Below are 14,278 nucleotides of genomic sequence, written 5' to 3' on the forward strand. Positions count from 1 at the left end.
TATGGTATTTTGACTGTTGCAAACTAAGCGATAATCAAGTTGTGCTTTTACGACACATACATAAACGCTTATGAAATTGTGTTCGCGTTGAGTAACCCAAACGTTCAGATAACTAAGATCATAATACTACTTTATGGCAGTTTTTACCCCATGTTTAAAAGTAACAATTGAGAGGTTTATTTAATTTCTTAGTGTCAGAGACACTTTGAGAATGTCACACAAGCTTACATCTAATTTGATATTGAATCATATCCATAAAACATTAATTTGTAAACGATTGCTAATAAATCAACGTTTATCACGCCAATTTAGTTCAGGAAATGAAGACAATTCTGATGGTAAACTTGATTTTGGGAGCAAATTAGATAAAAACTCAAACAAACCTGATCTGAAAAGCACTTCTAAAAGTGAAGAGAAACTTGATTATATTCCCAATCGAATTAAAAGGCGTTTAGAACAGAAAGGTCTCTCATTAGAAGATGTTGAAATTTCCAGAGGTCCAAAGCAAATAGAAGATCTCTTGGAATCGCAAGTAGCTCCTGAGAATGTTAAACAAGTTCCCATTGACTTTTTGTCTGATCTTGATGCACAAAGACGATTTAACCGAAATCAAGAAAAGCATTCATTTAGACCCCCAAATGTTTCTCCAGAAGATACATCTATTCTAATGTTCCCTGGACAGGGAAGTCAGTTTGTTGGAATGGGCAAGAAGTTGCTCAGATACCCTGGCGTGGAAGACATTTATAACAGAGCATCGGAAATATTGGGATATGATTTATTAAATTTGTGTTTGAACGGCCCTGCAGAAAAACTACAAGAGACCATCTATTGTCAACCAGCTGTTGTTGTGACATCTTTAGCAGCTATGGAAAAATTAAAAGAAGAGCACCCAAATGTATGTTGTCCTTTTCAGGCAATGAGTCAAATAGTTGTACATCCATTTAAAGGGAAGTTTTTCATAGATTAACTACATGACAATAATTTGATTAATGAATTGATGGTATGACCCATTGGTTTGAATCCTGTGCTTAGTGATTATTTCTCATTATGAATAAAAAATATTAATTTTTATACCTTATAAATCTTTCAAAGAAATTGAATGGCACACATCAAAATATTTTTTTTTTTAAAGTTTGTATGAAAGATCCTTAAATAATATTTATTGTGATTCTCATCGAGAGTGTTACTGTACTTGGCCTTGCTGTATCCAATTTATACAGCAATTTTTTTGCCCTATGTGGAAAAGTACTGATAGGGAAAAATATGGGCAAATAACTCTGTAATTGGGAAAATGTGTGTTGTGAAGTCTTCATATTGGGAAATTGTTGTATTTGATTTTGCTCCCAAATACTTTTCAAATTGATATCTTAGTGTTGTCAAGTTTTCAATATTATATTTACTTAGTTTCAAGCCAAAGAGCTGCATAGGAAAACTAACAGAATGTTGCATTTTATTTATAGAAATTAAAAAAAATTTCTTTGTGTGGAAACCTGGCTTCAATTGGGATTGTTTTGACAGCAATTGGGAAATCTGTAGTTTTTTCCTAATTGGGAAAGTGCAGTTTTCCGGAACTTTATTCAGATCTCTGATAATAATTAATTTAAACTTTTAATTTGACTGGTAATTATATGATAAAAATGCATGGTTTTCATTTAGTTTTGTTTGTACATTCATTGAAGACAATCTAAGGAGCTATTTTTGAACAGTTAAATTAGAAGTGCCACTTGTCTCTATAATATTATTATACTTACATATGATGAAAACAGATATTTTAAGTTGGCGAAAAAAAATTTTTTTGTAATTTTATTTTTCTTTCAGTCTTTAAACCATGTTGTAGCAGTTGCAGGATTTAGTGTGGGAGAAATAACTGCTTTAGCTGTCACTGAAACCGTAACATTTGAAGAAGGTATTTTGTTTGTTAGCGAGGCTGTTTTCAGAGAAAACCCGAGCTATTGTCATAGCCAGCTTGTCATCCGCTTGCTAAAACCATAATGTTGGCCATAACTTTTTAAATATTGAAGATAGCACCTTGATATTTGGCATGCATGTGTATCTCAGGCATGGCGAAATTAGAAAAAATCTGCCGGTCATCCGGACAGGCATTTCAGAAAATGTGCCGGTCCGGAGAAAATTTAGCCGGACCGTAAAGCAACAACAACTTAACTAGAAAATTCAAAAATGGCAGCGATCACATCTTGATCTCTTTATTCAACCGGCCGTTAAATTGATTTTAATCGCTTAGAGGTTACACTGGCAGCTAATTGGTGTTAATCAGTTGTGTAATGTCAATCATGTTGTGAAAAATTCGCGTGTCAGTTTTTATTACATGTATTCCCTATTAGAACGGTTCGGTGCGATAATTTCAATAACGTATGTGCAAGCCGAATAATTATCAAATTAAAGTTATTCGAAACGATTTAAACATTCTTACTTTAATATGATTGCAGTTTGGAGCGGCTGTTAAAATATACTGCGCACAGTACAAAACACGTTACCTGACATTTAATGATTAAGGCATTTCATTTTTCAGAACGTTTACTAGTAATTAATTAAATAAAAAAGACGATTTATTTACATGCTAACGCAGTGTAATTGTTAACAGAGATTCATTTTCATTTTGACCAGTATCAGAAAGTCCCCGGGAAGCACGTTTTTTTTACATGGCACTGCATATGATGCAATAAAAACATTTCTTTGTACATGTATCGTATTGCATTCAATCTAAATTTAAATTCGCTCGTCCAATGAAAGCTCTGCCCCATAATGCACTGTACTCTTTACACTTATGAAAAATGGCGTATGCATATGGTTGTGTTGATCACGATACCATATTTTATTGTCCTTATCCTACTCGAAAAATATGTAAAAGCTATCAAGATCTTTTTTGTTAGAACGCAGTTGGCGATTTTGCAAACGAGTTTAAAGTAGGTGTTGTGTAACAAGTTGGATTTGCTAATTGTACGTAACAAACCTACAGCAAACATCAAAACAACGAGCGATTTCATTTTCATGATGTAGTAAGCGATTTGCTCTTCGAATTTTCAACTTGAAAAAAAAAGATTTGTTTGCAATCATTTCACATTTTGCCGGTCACCAGGACCGACATTCTTGTTAAACCTGCCGGACCAAATTGAAATCTGCCGGTCAGGACCGGCGGACCGGCAATTTCGCCAAGCCTGGTATCTCATGGAGCTGCACATTTTGAGTGGTAAAATTTCAAGGTGAACATCATCCTTCAAGGTCTAGGGTCGATAAAACAAAGTCAAGGGAAGTAATAAGCTTTAAATGGACATTATAAGTTATCTGACCTGCCCACGTATATATTTTTGTTAAATAAATCAAAGCGGCGCAGTAGGCGGCATTGTGTTTCTGACAAACACATTGTGGTAAAAGGTCAAGGTCAAGGTCATCCTTTACGGTCTATGGTAAAAAATACAAATTTAAGGGAAGTAATAAGCTTTAAAAAGGGAGAAAATTATTCAATATTGAACATAGCCACTTTATATATTTGGTATGCATGTGTATCTCATGGAGCTGCACATTTCAAGTGGTCAATCACAGTCACGGTAGTGGCTTTTAATTATTTGCTACTAAAAATAGAGATTTGTTAGAGAAAATTATTTTCAAGGGAAGTAATTTATATAATTATAAATCTCATATTATATATTTCCATACCAAGAATTGAAGTTCTTTTCACAGTTACTGTACAGATTTATTATTTTGATTATGTCCATAGATTCATGATCAACTCTGGCTATGATCTCTTTTAAACCACAGGCCTTGGTTGTCAGTGATGCCTGACATGGTCATAATTGACTGTGAAACCCTCCCCCCATTTAAGCTTTAAAGGGAAATGATTTCTATACCTGCCAAATGATAAATAGCAATTTTATTTCAAAGTGCAATAGGGGGCATTGTGTTTCTGACGAACACATCTCTTTATATAATTATCATTTCTTACCTGTTCTGATTTGTGAATACATGTCCATACGTACATGATGAACACTGGCTATGATCTCTTTGATAAACCACAGGCCTTGGTTGTCAGTGATGTCTGACTTGGAAATTTTTGACTGTCTACAGACCTTTAAAGGGAGATGATGTCTATACCTGCCAAATGATAACTAGACATTTTATTTCAAAGTGGCGCAGTAGGTGGCATTGTGTTTTTGACAAACATATCTCTTGTTGTTGGGTCACTAGCCGGTCAAAGGTCAAGGTCACTGTGACCTCTAAAAAAAATATTCTGACAAGCTTTCACAGCCGAGCGTGGCACCTGTTATGCGCGGCTCTTGTTTTATAAGGCCACCACAAACTGATAAGAGTTTTGTCAGATTGCGACAGTCACACCTAAGGCTTAAAATCTTAAAATGAAGATTATTTTTATGTTTTAATTGTGCCCGCAAATACCATTTTGCCACATCAGATTGTTTTTACCATAGAGCTATTCTAAAATTAATTTTTAGTTAGCCTAAATTTTTAGCTCGACTATTATATATGAAATATATATAGGGGAGTTATTCTACTCACCCCGGCGTCGGCGTTAGCGTGAGCGTTAGTGTGAGCGTGCAAATGTTAAAGTTTGCATACTACCCCAAATATTTCCTATTTTGACAGAATTATTGCCCTTATATACTTAAAATATGCATATTATTGATAAATCTATGTTAAAATGTGCGTACCACCCCAAATATTTCCTATGTCCTTTGACATATTGCTTTTATATTTTGCATACTTCTTTACCAACGTGACCCCAATCTATAAACAAGAGCAGACAACTGTATTAAGCATTTTGACAAAATTATGGCCCCTTATATACTTAGATAATTGAACATTTTGCTTAAATTGCCAGAACTTCTTTATTTATGATCACATTTGATTCATAATGGGTACTTAGACAAAACAACACTTACCTGACATACCACAATGCACTCCACCCAAACCATCCCCCATGCCCCACCCCAGAATCTCCCCCCCCCCAAAAAAAAAATAAAATTGTTTTCCTTATTTTTAAAGATCATCTATTAAATGACCACACACCCACATTATACCTCCCCCCCCCCCTCTCCATGATGGCTTAGCGTTATACTGTCAAGCACTCAAATAGTCGAGCGCGCTGTTCTCTGACAGCTCTTGTTTAAAAACAGACTTTTCATGCCCCCAGTAAGGTGGCATATTTCTGGCGGATTGTCTGTCTGTCGGCTTGTCTGGAATTCCGTTTTCCGGAGGTTTTTAACGCAACTCTTTCAGATATTGAATTATTTAACCCTTTCCCACTTATAAGCAAAGTGAAAATGACTATAGGCAAACAGCATAAAACCAGAACAGCCTGCTAGTAACTGGCAGTCTGTTCAGGTTTTATGCTGTTTGCTGCTCATCAGTATTTAAGGGTTGGAAATGAAGCCTTAAAAACTTTAATTAAGTAATAAAGGTCTTAAATGTGACTTTGTATGGCAGGGCCCTCAATCCATTTTAGGGGTAGCGGGTCGCTACTCTCATGAGGGTGAATTTTCGCGGCGTTTCCCTTTTGGGGGGATTTTTTTACTTACTCTCTCTTTATAACATTTGTACATGTTTGCACTTTATTCATTTCTTTTTTCATAATTTAGTATGTTTGACAAGATTTAATTGAAATAGAATTGAGATATAATAATCATGAGACACATCTTTCTATAAAAAGGGAAAAAAAGTATACTTTTCAGGGGTTTTTTTGGCCCGATTTTATAGCCGAAATTCGGCTATGTTCCCAATCCCAAAAAGTATACTTTTTTCCCAAAATGTGGCAAAAAATTCCCAATTGCCAAAAAAAAAAAAAAATTTTTTTTTTTTTTTTTTTTTAGAAAGAAGTCTTATGTGTTTGTTATCTTTTAATTTGAATGATTATAAAGAGTTAAATCAAATTTAGTATTTCCCTAATCAGTGGACTTTTCGTGTGGAAAAAAAGGCTAATGAATTTATTTTCCCAATTTCATGAAAATGCCGTTAAAATTCCCAATTCCAAAGCCATGGGCTATCTTCCCAAAAAGTGGAGAAAAAACCCTGCTTTTGAGGTGGGGGACTGCGGCCGATTTTTTGTTGTTGATAGATTGAGGGCCCTGTATGGGACTACAAATGCATCAAAATACGTATCTAAGCCAAGGGGTAAAGGATTAAATATGAAAAAAAAATATGACTGCAAAATCAATCTTCTTCATTGGGAAAACAACACAGTGTTCATGCTAGAGTCCATAATATACAAGTTACTTTTAAGCCATACAGATCATAAAGCATCGAGCGGCTGCCATGCAGAAGGCCTCCGAAGCCGCAGCTGGAGGCTTGCTGACGGTGATCTGTGACCATAAGACGCAGCTGCGAGTTGCCATGGTAGCGGCAAAGGAGTACTGCAGGACAGAGCTGCAGATGGAGGACCCAGAGTGCAGTATAGCCAACTTCCTGTGTACCGATGTGAAAGTCGTTGGTGGAGATGAGGCTGTAAGGTTTCCTTTATGGTTATGACAATGTTTATGTGGCTTTACATTGCACTCCTACATCCTACCCTAAGAATGTCATTTTGTATGTGCATGAAAACCAATGAGGGGATAACATTTACCTGATGTAACTGATTGTAAATTATAGTATGACATTTCATTTTGGATTGAAACTGTAAATTGTAAATTCTAAAAAGAAACAAAGGGGAATGTATCATAAAAGTGATAAATCTATTGAAACAAAAACCTTTTTACTAGACATGGTACAATTACTTGTTATCTTTTTATTATGCTCTTGGTGGGGTGGCATATAGCAGTTGCACTGTCAGTTTGTCTGTCTGTCCATCTGTCTGTCCGTCCAGCATTCAGTTTTCTGGATGTTTTTTTACGCAATGCTTTATAATATTGAGCTGATTTTTTGTATGTGAGTCTACCTACAGATGAATTGTAAAATTTGTTCCGGTCCGTTGATTTTTGAAAAAGATACGGGGCTTGGACTTGTTTGCCAAGGGAAGTAATAAGCTTTTAAGGGAGATAATTTATATTGTTTTATTTGGCAGGTACAATTTCTAATTTTGATAAGGGATTGGGAAGTCATACAAATTTAAAAGGATTTAATCCCAGGAAGAGGATCTGTTTATAGAAAGTAAAAGGCATGGAGATTTCAGACAAAAGTGGAATGAGGGGGCATTTGTGCCTTATGGACACATGTTCTTAATTAATTTCTTCATGCTTCAGAGCTATTTCAAGGTCAACAAGTGGATACATGTATCTGGAAGTTTAGGCACATGGTTACCCATGCATTAGATGACCTTGAGGCAAGGTCTGAAATTTAGATGTTTGACTTCCAAAGCTTGTACAAAGACATTTTATTCAATCTTAATAAAATAAAAATTAAACAGAGCATAATTTATGCCCCCATTAAGGGTTGCATAAAGAAATCGCACTGTCAATCCCTCTGTCTGTTTGTGCATCCGTCCGTTTGGAATTCCATTTTCCAGATGGGTTTTTATGCAACGCTTTCAGATATTAAGCTGATTTTATTAGTGAGACGACATGCACGACCTACAGATTAATTGTGAAATTAACATAATTACTCTTAAGTTTGGGGACACGTAAAAATAAATATTTTTTGTTTCTGAAAATTTAGAGACAAACATTAAGACATCCAAAAATTATAATCATATTGAGATAAAAGCATTAAATCAATGTTCACAAAGTTTTATTATACCCCCACAAACAAAGTGGGTCGGTCCGTATTAAGTGTCTGCTCTCTAATTCAAGCTGTTTTCATACGATCTTCACCAAACTTGGTCAGATGTTGTATCTAGATGATGTCTAGATCAAGTTCAAATATGGGTCATGCCGGGTCAAAAATTAGGTCACAGGGTCACTTAGTGCATTTTAAATATTGAGCATGGTGTCCGCTCTCTAATCCTAGTAGTTTTCCTCAGAGCTTCACCAAACTTGGTCGGAAGTTGTATCTAGATAATGTCTAGGCCAAGTTCGAACATGGGTCATGGCAGGTAAAAAACAAGGTCACAGTGTCACTTAGTGCTTTTTAAACATTCAAAATGGTGTTCGCTCTCTAATTCAAGTAGTTTTCATCCGATCTTCACCAAACTTGGTCAGATGTTGTATCTAGATGATGTCTAAATCAAGTTCGAATTTGGGTCATGCCGGGTCAAAAATTAGGTCACAGGGTCACTTAGTGCATTTTAAATATTGAGCATGGTGTCCGCTCTCTAATCCAAGTAGTTTTCCTCAGAGCTTCACCAAACTTGGTCAGAAGTTGTATCTAGATAATGTCTAGGCCAAGTTTGAACATAGGTCATGGCAGGTAAAAAAAAAGGTCACAGTGTCACTTAGTGCGTTTTAAACATTCAGAATGGTGTTCGCGCTCTAATTCAAGTAGTTTTCATCCGATCTTCACCAAACTTGGTCAGATGTTGTATCTAGATGATGTCTTGGTCAAGTTCGAATATGGGTAATTCCGGGTCAAAAACTAGGTCGTGGGGTCACTTAGTGCGTTTTAAACATTCAGAATGGTGATCGCTCTCTAATTCAAGTAGTTTTCATCCGATCTTCACCAAACTTGGTCAGATGTTGTATCTAGATGATGTCTTGGTCAAGTTCGAATATGGGTAATTCCGGGTCAAAAACTAGGTCGTGGGGTCACTTAGTGCGTTTTAAACATTGAACATGCTTTCCGCTCTCTAACTCAAGTAGTTTTCATCAGAGCTTCCACAAACTTGGTCGGAAATTGTATCTAGATAATGTCTAGGCCAAGTTCGAACATGGGTCATAGCAGGTCAAAAACTAGGTCACGGGGTCACTTATGGCATTTTAAACATTGAGAATGGTGTTCGCTCTTTAATTCAAGTAGTTTTCATCAGATCTTCACCAAACTTGTAACTAGATGATGTCCAGGTCAAGTTTGAATATGGGTCCTGCCGGGTCAAAAACTAGGTCACGGGGTCATTAGTGCGTTTTTAACATTGAGCATGGTGTCCGCTGTTTTTTGCGAAGACAACATGCAAAATATTTTGTGTCAATGCGGCATGTGGGGGTATTCGTCACGTCTGTGACAAAGCTCTAGTTGTGATTTACTTTTCTTTTCTGCTTAAAAAAATTATAACAACTTCAAAGCTTTGCTAACTCTTGCCAGAAATTATATAGAACAAAAAAGGTAAAAACATAAAACTATTTGCTTCCTTAATAGGAATAAACCGTTTCAAATGCTGTTGGATGAATTCATTGTTTTCTACTGGTAGCATGGGGATTTTACCCATTTATGCAAATGTAATGGTCAATGGCCCTCAGGCAAGCATCTGCCAGGTTTTATGACCTTAATCCGGATGTAAAAAACATGATAAAAGTGTCACAAGATAAGCGAAAACAGGTCTGAAGTATGTTTAATAGCTCGATAAAATATACTGTCAGAAAGTTTACAGACATTAATTATTGATGAAAACGCTTGTCTGAAAATTAAGAGTCACGAAAAATAATTATATTTGCTTAAAAAAGGGTGATCAAAAACTTTAGTGTCCGAAAACTTGAGTAATTACGGTAGTTCTGGACCATTGTTTTTCAGCGAAGTTATGGGCCTTGGACTTACACATGTTCTTTTAATAATCTTTTTCCAGAGTTTTTAACAAAACCATTTCAGATATTTACCTGATTTTTGGTTTATGAATACCTACATGACTTACAGATGAAATGTTAGTTTTTGTTCCAGTTCATTGATTTTTAGCTTGGCTGTTTTGTCATAGCAAGCTCGTCGTCCGACGTCCGCAGTAGGCGTCGTGCTAAAACCTTAACATTGGCTCTAAAATCAAAGTGCTTCCACCTACAACTTTGAAACTTCATATGTAGATGCCCCTTGATGAGTTCTACATGCCACATCCATTTTTGGGTCACTAGGTCAAAGATCAAGGTCACTGTGACCTCTAATATAAAACTTTAACATAGGCTCTAAAATCAAAGTGCTGACAAGCTTTCGCAGCCGAGTGTTGGCACCCGTTATGCGGTGCTCTTGTTGACAAAGTAATTGACCTTGGATTTAGAAATGTTTTCTTTAATTTTTATTTTCTCTATAATAACAGTTTTCTGGAGTTTTTGTATGCAATACTTTAAGATAATGAGCTGATTTATATGCCCCCGTCTGTCCATCACACTTTGCATTTAGGTTTCGAAAAATGCTCATAACTTCTATGTCGCTTCAGATGTAAACTTCATATTTGGTATGCATGTGTACATGGACAAGGCCTTTCCATGCCCACACAAACTTTGACCCCTTTGACCTTGACCTTGAACTTAGGGTCCGCATTTAGGTTTCAAAATCTGCGTTTTGGTTTGGAAAAATGCTCATAACTTTTATGTCGCCTCAGATGTAACCTTCATATTTGGTATGCATGTGTACATGTATATGGACAAGGCCTTTCCATACCCACACAAATTTTGACACCTTTGACCTTGACCTTGAACTTATAGGGTCTGCGTTTAGGTTTCAAAATCTGCGTTTAGGTTTCGAAAAATGCTAATTACTTCTATCAAAGCGTTTTTCGGGGGCATATTTCGTCCTATGGAGACAACTCTTGTTAGGATGTGAGTTTACCTACATGACTATAAGATGAAGTAAGAGTTTCGTTTTGGTCCAATGATTTTTTGCCAAGTTTAAGGCCTTGTTTTCTCTGAATTAGCTGCTGTGCGGCTTCAAAGCTCGGTAGGTGGCATTGTGTTTCACAAACGCAACTCTTGATCTTTTACATTTCAGGCTTTGCAGTTCTTGGAGAAGTACGGTGCTGAGTGGGGCATAAAACGAACCAAGCGTCTAGCTGTATCAGGGGCCTTCCACACCAACATGATGAGGGTAACTGGGAAAGAGGGCTGGAAGTTCCGAGAAATGCTGCAGACTGTGAACTTTAAAGAACCAAAATATCCACTTCATTTGAACTTGGATGGAAAGAGGTAGGGTTTATAATGGATTCTGATGCTAGTCATTAAAGGGACTTTTTTGAAAATTTTGGCATGTATTGCAGTTTGTCATTAAATGCTTTATATTGATAAATATAAACACAGGATCTAAAAAGTAAAAGTAAAAAACAAGAATAAAATTAAAGAAAGAAAAAAGAATAACCCTCAACTGGGCTCAAACCACTGATCCCTGGGGTAAAAGTCTATCGCTTGGACTTCTTGGCCATCCGTGCTCATACAATGAAAGAAGTATTTTATACTTTATGTAAGCAATCCTCGAAGGATCACAAAATTTAACCACATCAACAGAACTCTCCAAATTTATTCAATCGTTTCGCGTTGCAACGCTTTATGATTTTTAGGTTTTTAAATCATCAAAAAGGTGCATATAATGGGTATTTTAGAGCATGGTAAATGTTTAGTATTACTGTTTCCTCAAAAATATTATAACGATAACAAAAATTTGCGAATCTAAAACTTTTTTTGAGAAAAGGCCCCTTTAAGTATGGCACTGCTATGTAAAATTTTGGCCATGCAAGTTTCGCCAGATTTTTGTTGGAACTAGCAGTTATCAGGGGGTTTTCTGCCTATTTTGGGAAAAGGAGTCTGACCAAATTGGGATTTTTTTATCGACAAAATTGTCCATTTTGGGAATTTTTGCTTGGATGAAACGGCTCATTTTGGGAGAACCTTGTGAATTTATCATGCTTAAATAAGTCAGTGGTTTAACAAATAATTTTTTTATTATTTGTTATTCTGTCTTTTTTATATAAACACATGCAATATTTGGCATGTTAAACATTTAAATATTCAAGTACTGCAATTTTGTTATTATGCCCCCCTTCGAGGAAGAGGGGGTATATTGCTTTGCTATGTCGGTATGTCGGTCTGTTTTCGAAGGGGGGTATATTGCTTTGCTATGTCGGTATGTCGGTCTGTCTGTCGGTCGGTCAGTCCACCAGGTGGTTGTCAGACAATAACTCAAGAACCACCACCACCACCACCACCACCACCACCACCGCCACCGCCACCAGCCACCGCCACCGAACCACCACCACACCACCACCACCACCACCACCACCACCACCACCACCACCACCACCACCACCACCGAACATATTCACACATACTACACCCACCACCACCGAACATATTCACACATACTACAACTTATAGCCCATGCATGTTTTACAAACAGCCCTTGTTCAGTTACACTCTGAGATAAGAACTGTACAGTCAAAAACTTAGAGCAGATATTTTTTGACCAAACAAACACTGGTTAGTCGCACAAGTTACAGCATGATTTTTCTCTGCTTTCTGTTTTTGAAAGCATCACACAGCTCCTCCAATAATTATACCCCCACAAATGAAGTTTAGGCGGGTATATAGGAGTGAGATTGTCTGTCGGTCTGTCGGTCGGTCCGTATTAAGTGTCCGCTCTCTATTTCAAGTAGTTTTCATCCAATCTTCACCAAACTTGGTCAGAAGTTGTAACTACATGATGTCTAGGCCAAGTTCGAACATGGGCCTTGTGGGGTCAAAAACTAGGTCACTAAGTGCGTTTTAAACATTCAGCATGTTGTCCGCTCTCTATTTCAAGTAGTTTTCATCCGATCTTCACCAAACTTGGTCAGAAGTTGTATCTAGATGATCTTAAGGTCAAGTTTGAACATGGGCCTTGCCGGGTCAAAAACTAGGTCACGGGGTCACTAAGTGCGTTTTAAACATTCAGCATGTTGTCTGCTCTCTTATTATGCCCCCCTTCGAAGAAGAGGGGGTATATTGCTTTGCTCATGTCGGTCTGTCTGGCGGTCCGTCCACCTGGTGGTTGTCAGATGATAACTCAAGAACGCTTGGGCCTAGGATCATGAAACTTCATAGGTACATTGATCATGACTTGCAGATGACCCCTATTGATATTAAGGTCACTAAGTCAAAGGTCAAGGTCACGGTGACCCGAATAGTAAAATGGTTTTTGGATGATAACTCAAGAATGCATACGCGGCCAACAGGCGAACTCTGAACAATATAACTGAAGCAACTGGTCTGTAATCCTAAATCTATAATTATCAGTCCACTGAAACATCATCCTTTGAGTAAAATAAAGTGGATCAGTAAAACTATTATCAGAATATGATTTTTTTTGTATATTTTGTATATTAAATATTGTGTTTATGTTTTATTTTGTTAATAAATATAAATATAAGCAGGACAGGGGAGGTAATACACTATTGTATCTTTCTTATATACAGGGGAAACAAATGCAATAAGTTATAATTTCATGTTTAATGAATAGAGGATATCACCCCCCCATTTTTTTTTAAACATCAATCTAATAAATTACCACACCCCACATTCAACCCCCCTCTAACCCCCACCCCCGCTCTCACCCCCACCCCACCCCCCTACCCCCCACCCAAATACCCCCCCCCACCCCCAACCCCCCATTTTTTTTAAACATCTAATAAATAAACCCACCCCACATTATAACCCCCCTCTCACTCCCCCCTATCCCCAACCCCCAATTTTTTTTAAACATCTAACAAATTACCACACCCCACATTATACCCCCACTCTCACTCCCCCTACCCCCCTACCCACCCCAACCCCCCCCCCCCATTTTTTTTAAACATCTAATAAATAACCCACCCCACATTATAACCCCCCTCTCACTCCCCCTACCCCCCCCAACCCCCATTTTTTTTAAACATCTAATAAATTAACCACACCCCACATTATAACCCGCCCTCTCACTCCCCCCCCTACCCCCCCCCCAACCCCCCACCCCACCCCTCCCATTTTTTTTAACATGTAATAAATAACACATCCCACATTATTACCCCCTCTCACCCCCATCCCCTACCCCCTACCCCCCCACCCCCACCACCCCCAAAGATTTTTTTTAAACATCTATAAATTACCACAGCCCCACATTATACCCCCCTCTCACCCCTATCCCCCCCACCCCCACCCCCCCCCCAATTTTTTTTAAAACATTTAATAAATTACCAGACCCCACATTATTACCCCTCCCTCTCACCCACCCCACCCCCTACCCCACCACCCACCCACCCCCATCCCCCCAATTTTTTTTTAACATCTAATAAATAACCACACCCCACATTATACCCCCCTCTCACCCCCACCCCATACCCCACCCCACCTACCCCCCTTTCCCCCAGCCACCCCCTCAATTTTTTTTTAAACATCTAATAATTACCACACCCCACATTATACCCCCCTCTCACTCCCCCTACCCCCCTACCCCCCCATCCCCCCATTTTTTTTTAAACATCTAATAAATAACCACACCCCACATTATTACCCCCTCTCAC

At 37.7% G+C, this 14,278-nt stretch overlaps 1 protein-coding gene across 1 annotated transcript in view; it reads left to right on the top strand.

Moving 5' to 3' along the window:
* The first annotated feature begins 42 nt into the window (after positions 1 to 42).
* LOC127845674 (probable malonyl-CoA-acyl carrier protein transacylase, mitochondrial) overlaps positions 43 to 14,278 on the top strand; it is a 31,373-nt gene continuing 17,137 nt past the window's right edge. The window contains exons 1-4 of the mRNA XM_052376726.1: positions 43 to 895; positions 1,819 to 1,906; positions 6,251 to 6,471; positions 10,744 to 10,937. Coding sequence (XP_052232686.1) covers positions 212 to 895; positions 1,819 to 1,906; positions 6,251 to 6,471; positions 10,744 to 10,937 — 1,187 coding nt within the window. The 5' untranslated portion in view covers positions 43 to 211. The remainder of the gene's footprint in view (positions 896 to 1,818; positions 1,907 to 6,250; positions 6,472 to 10,743; positions 10,938 to 14,278) is intronic.

Source organism: Dreissena polymorpha, chromosome 9 (genome assembly GCF_020536995.1).
Source record: "Dreissena polymorpha isolate Duluth1 chromosome 9, UMN_Dpol_1.0, whole genome shotgun sequence".
Taxonomy (NCBI): Eukaryota; Metazoa; Mollusca; class Bivalvia; order Myida; family Dreissenidae; genus Dreissena; species Dreissena polymorpha.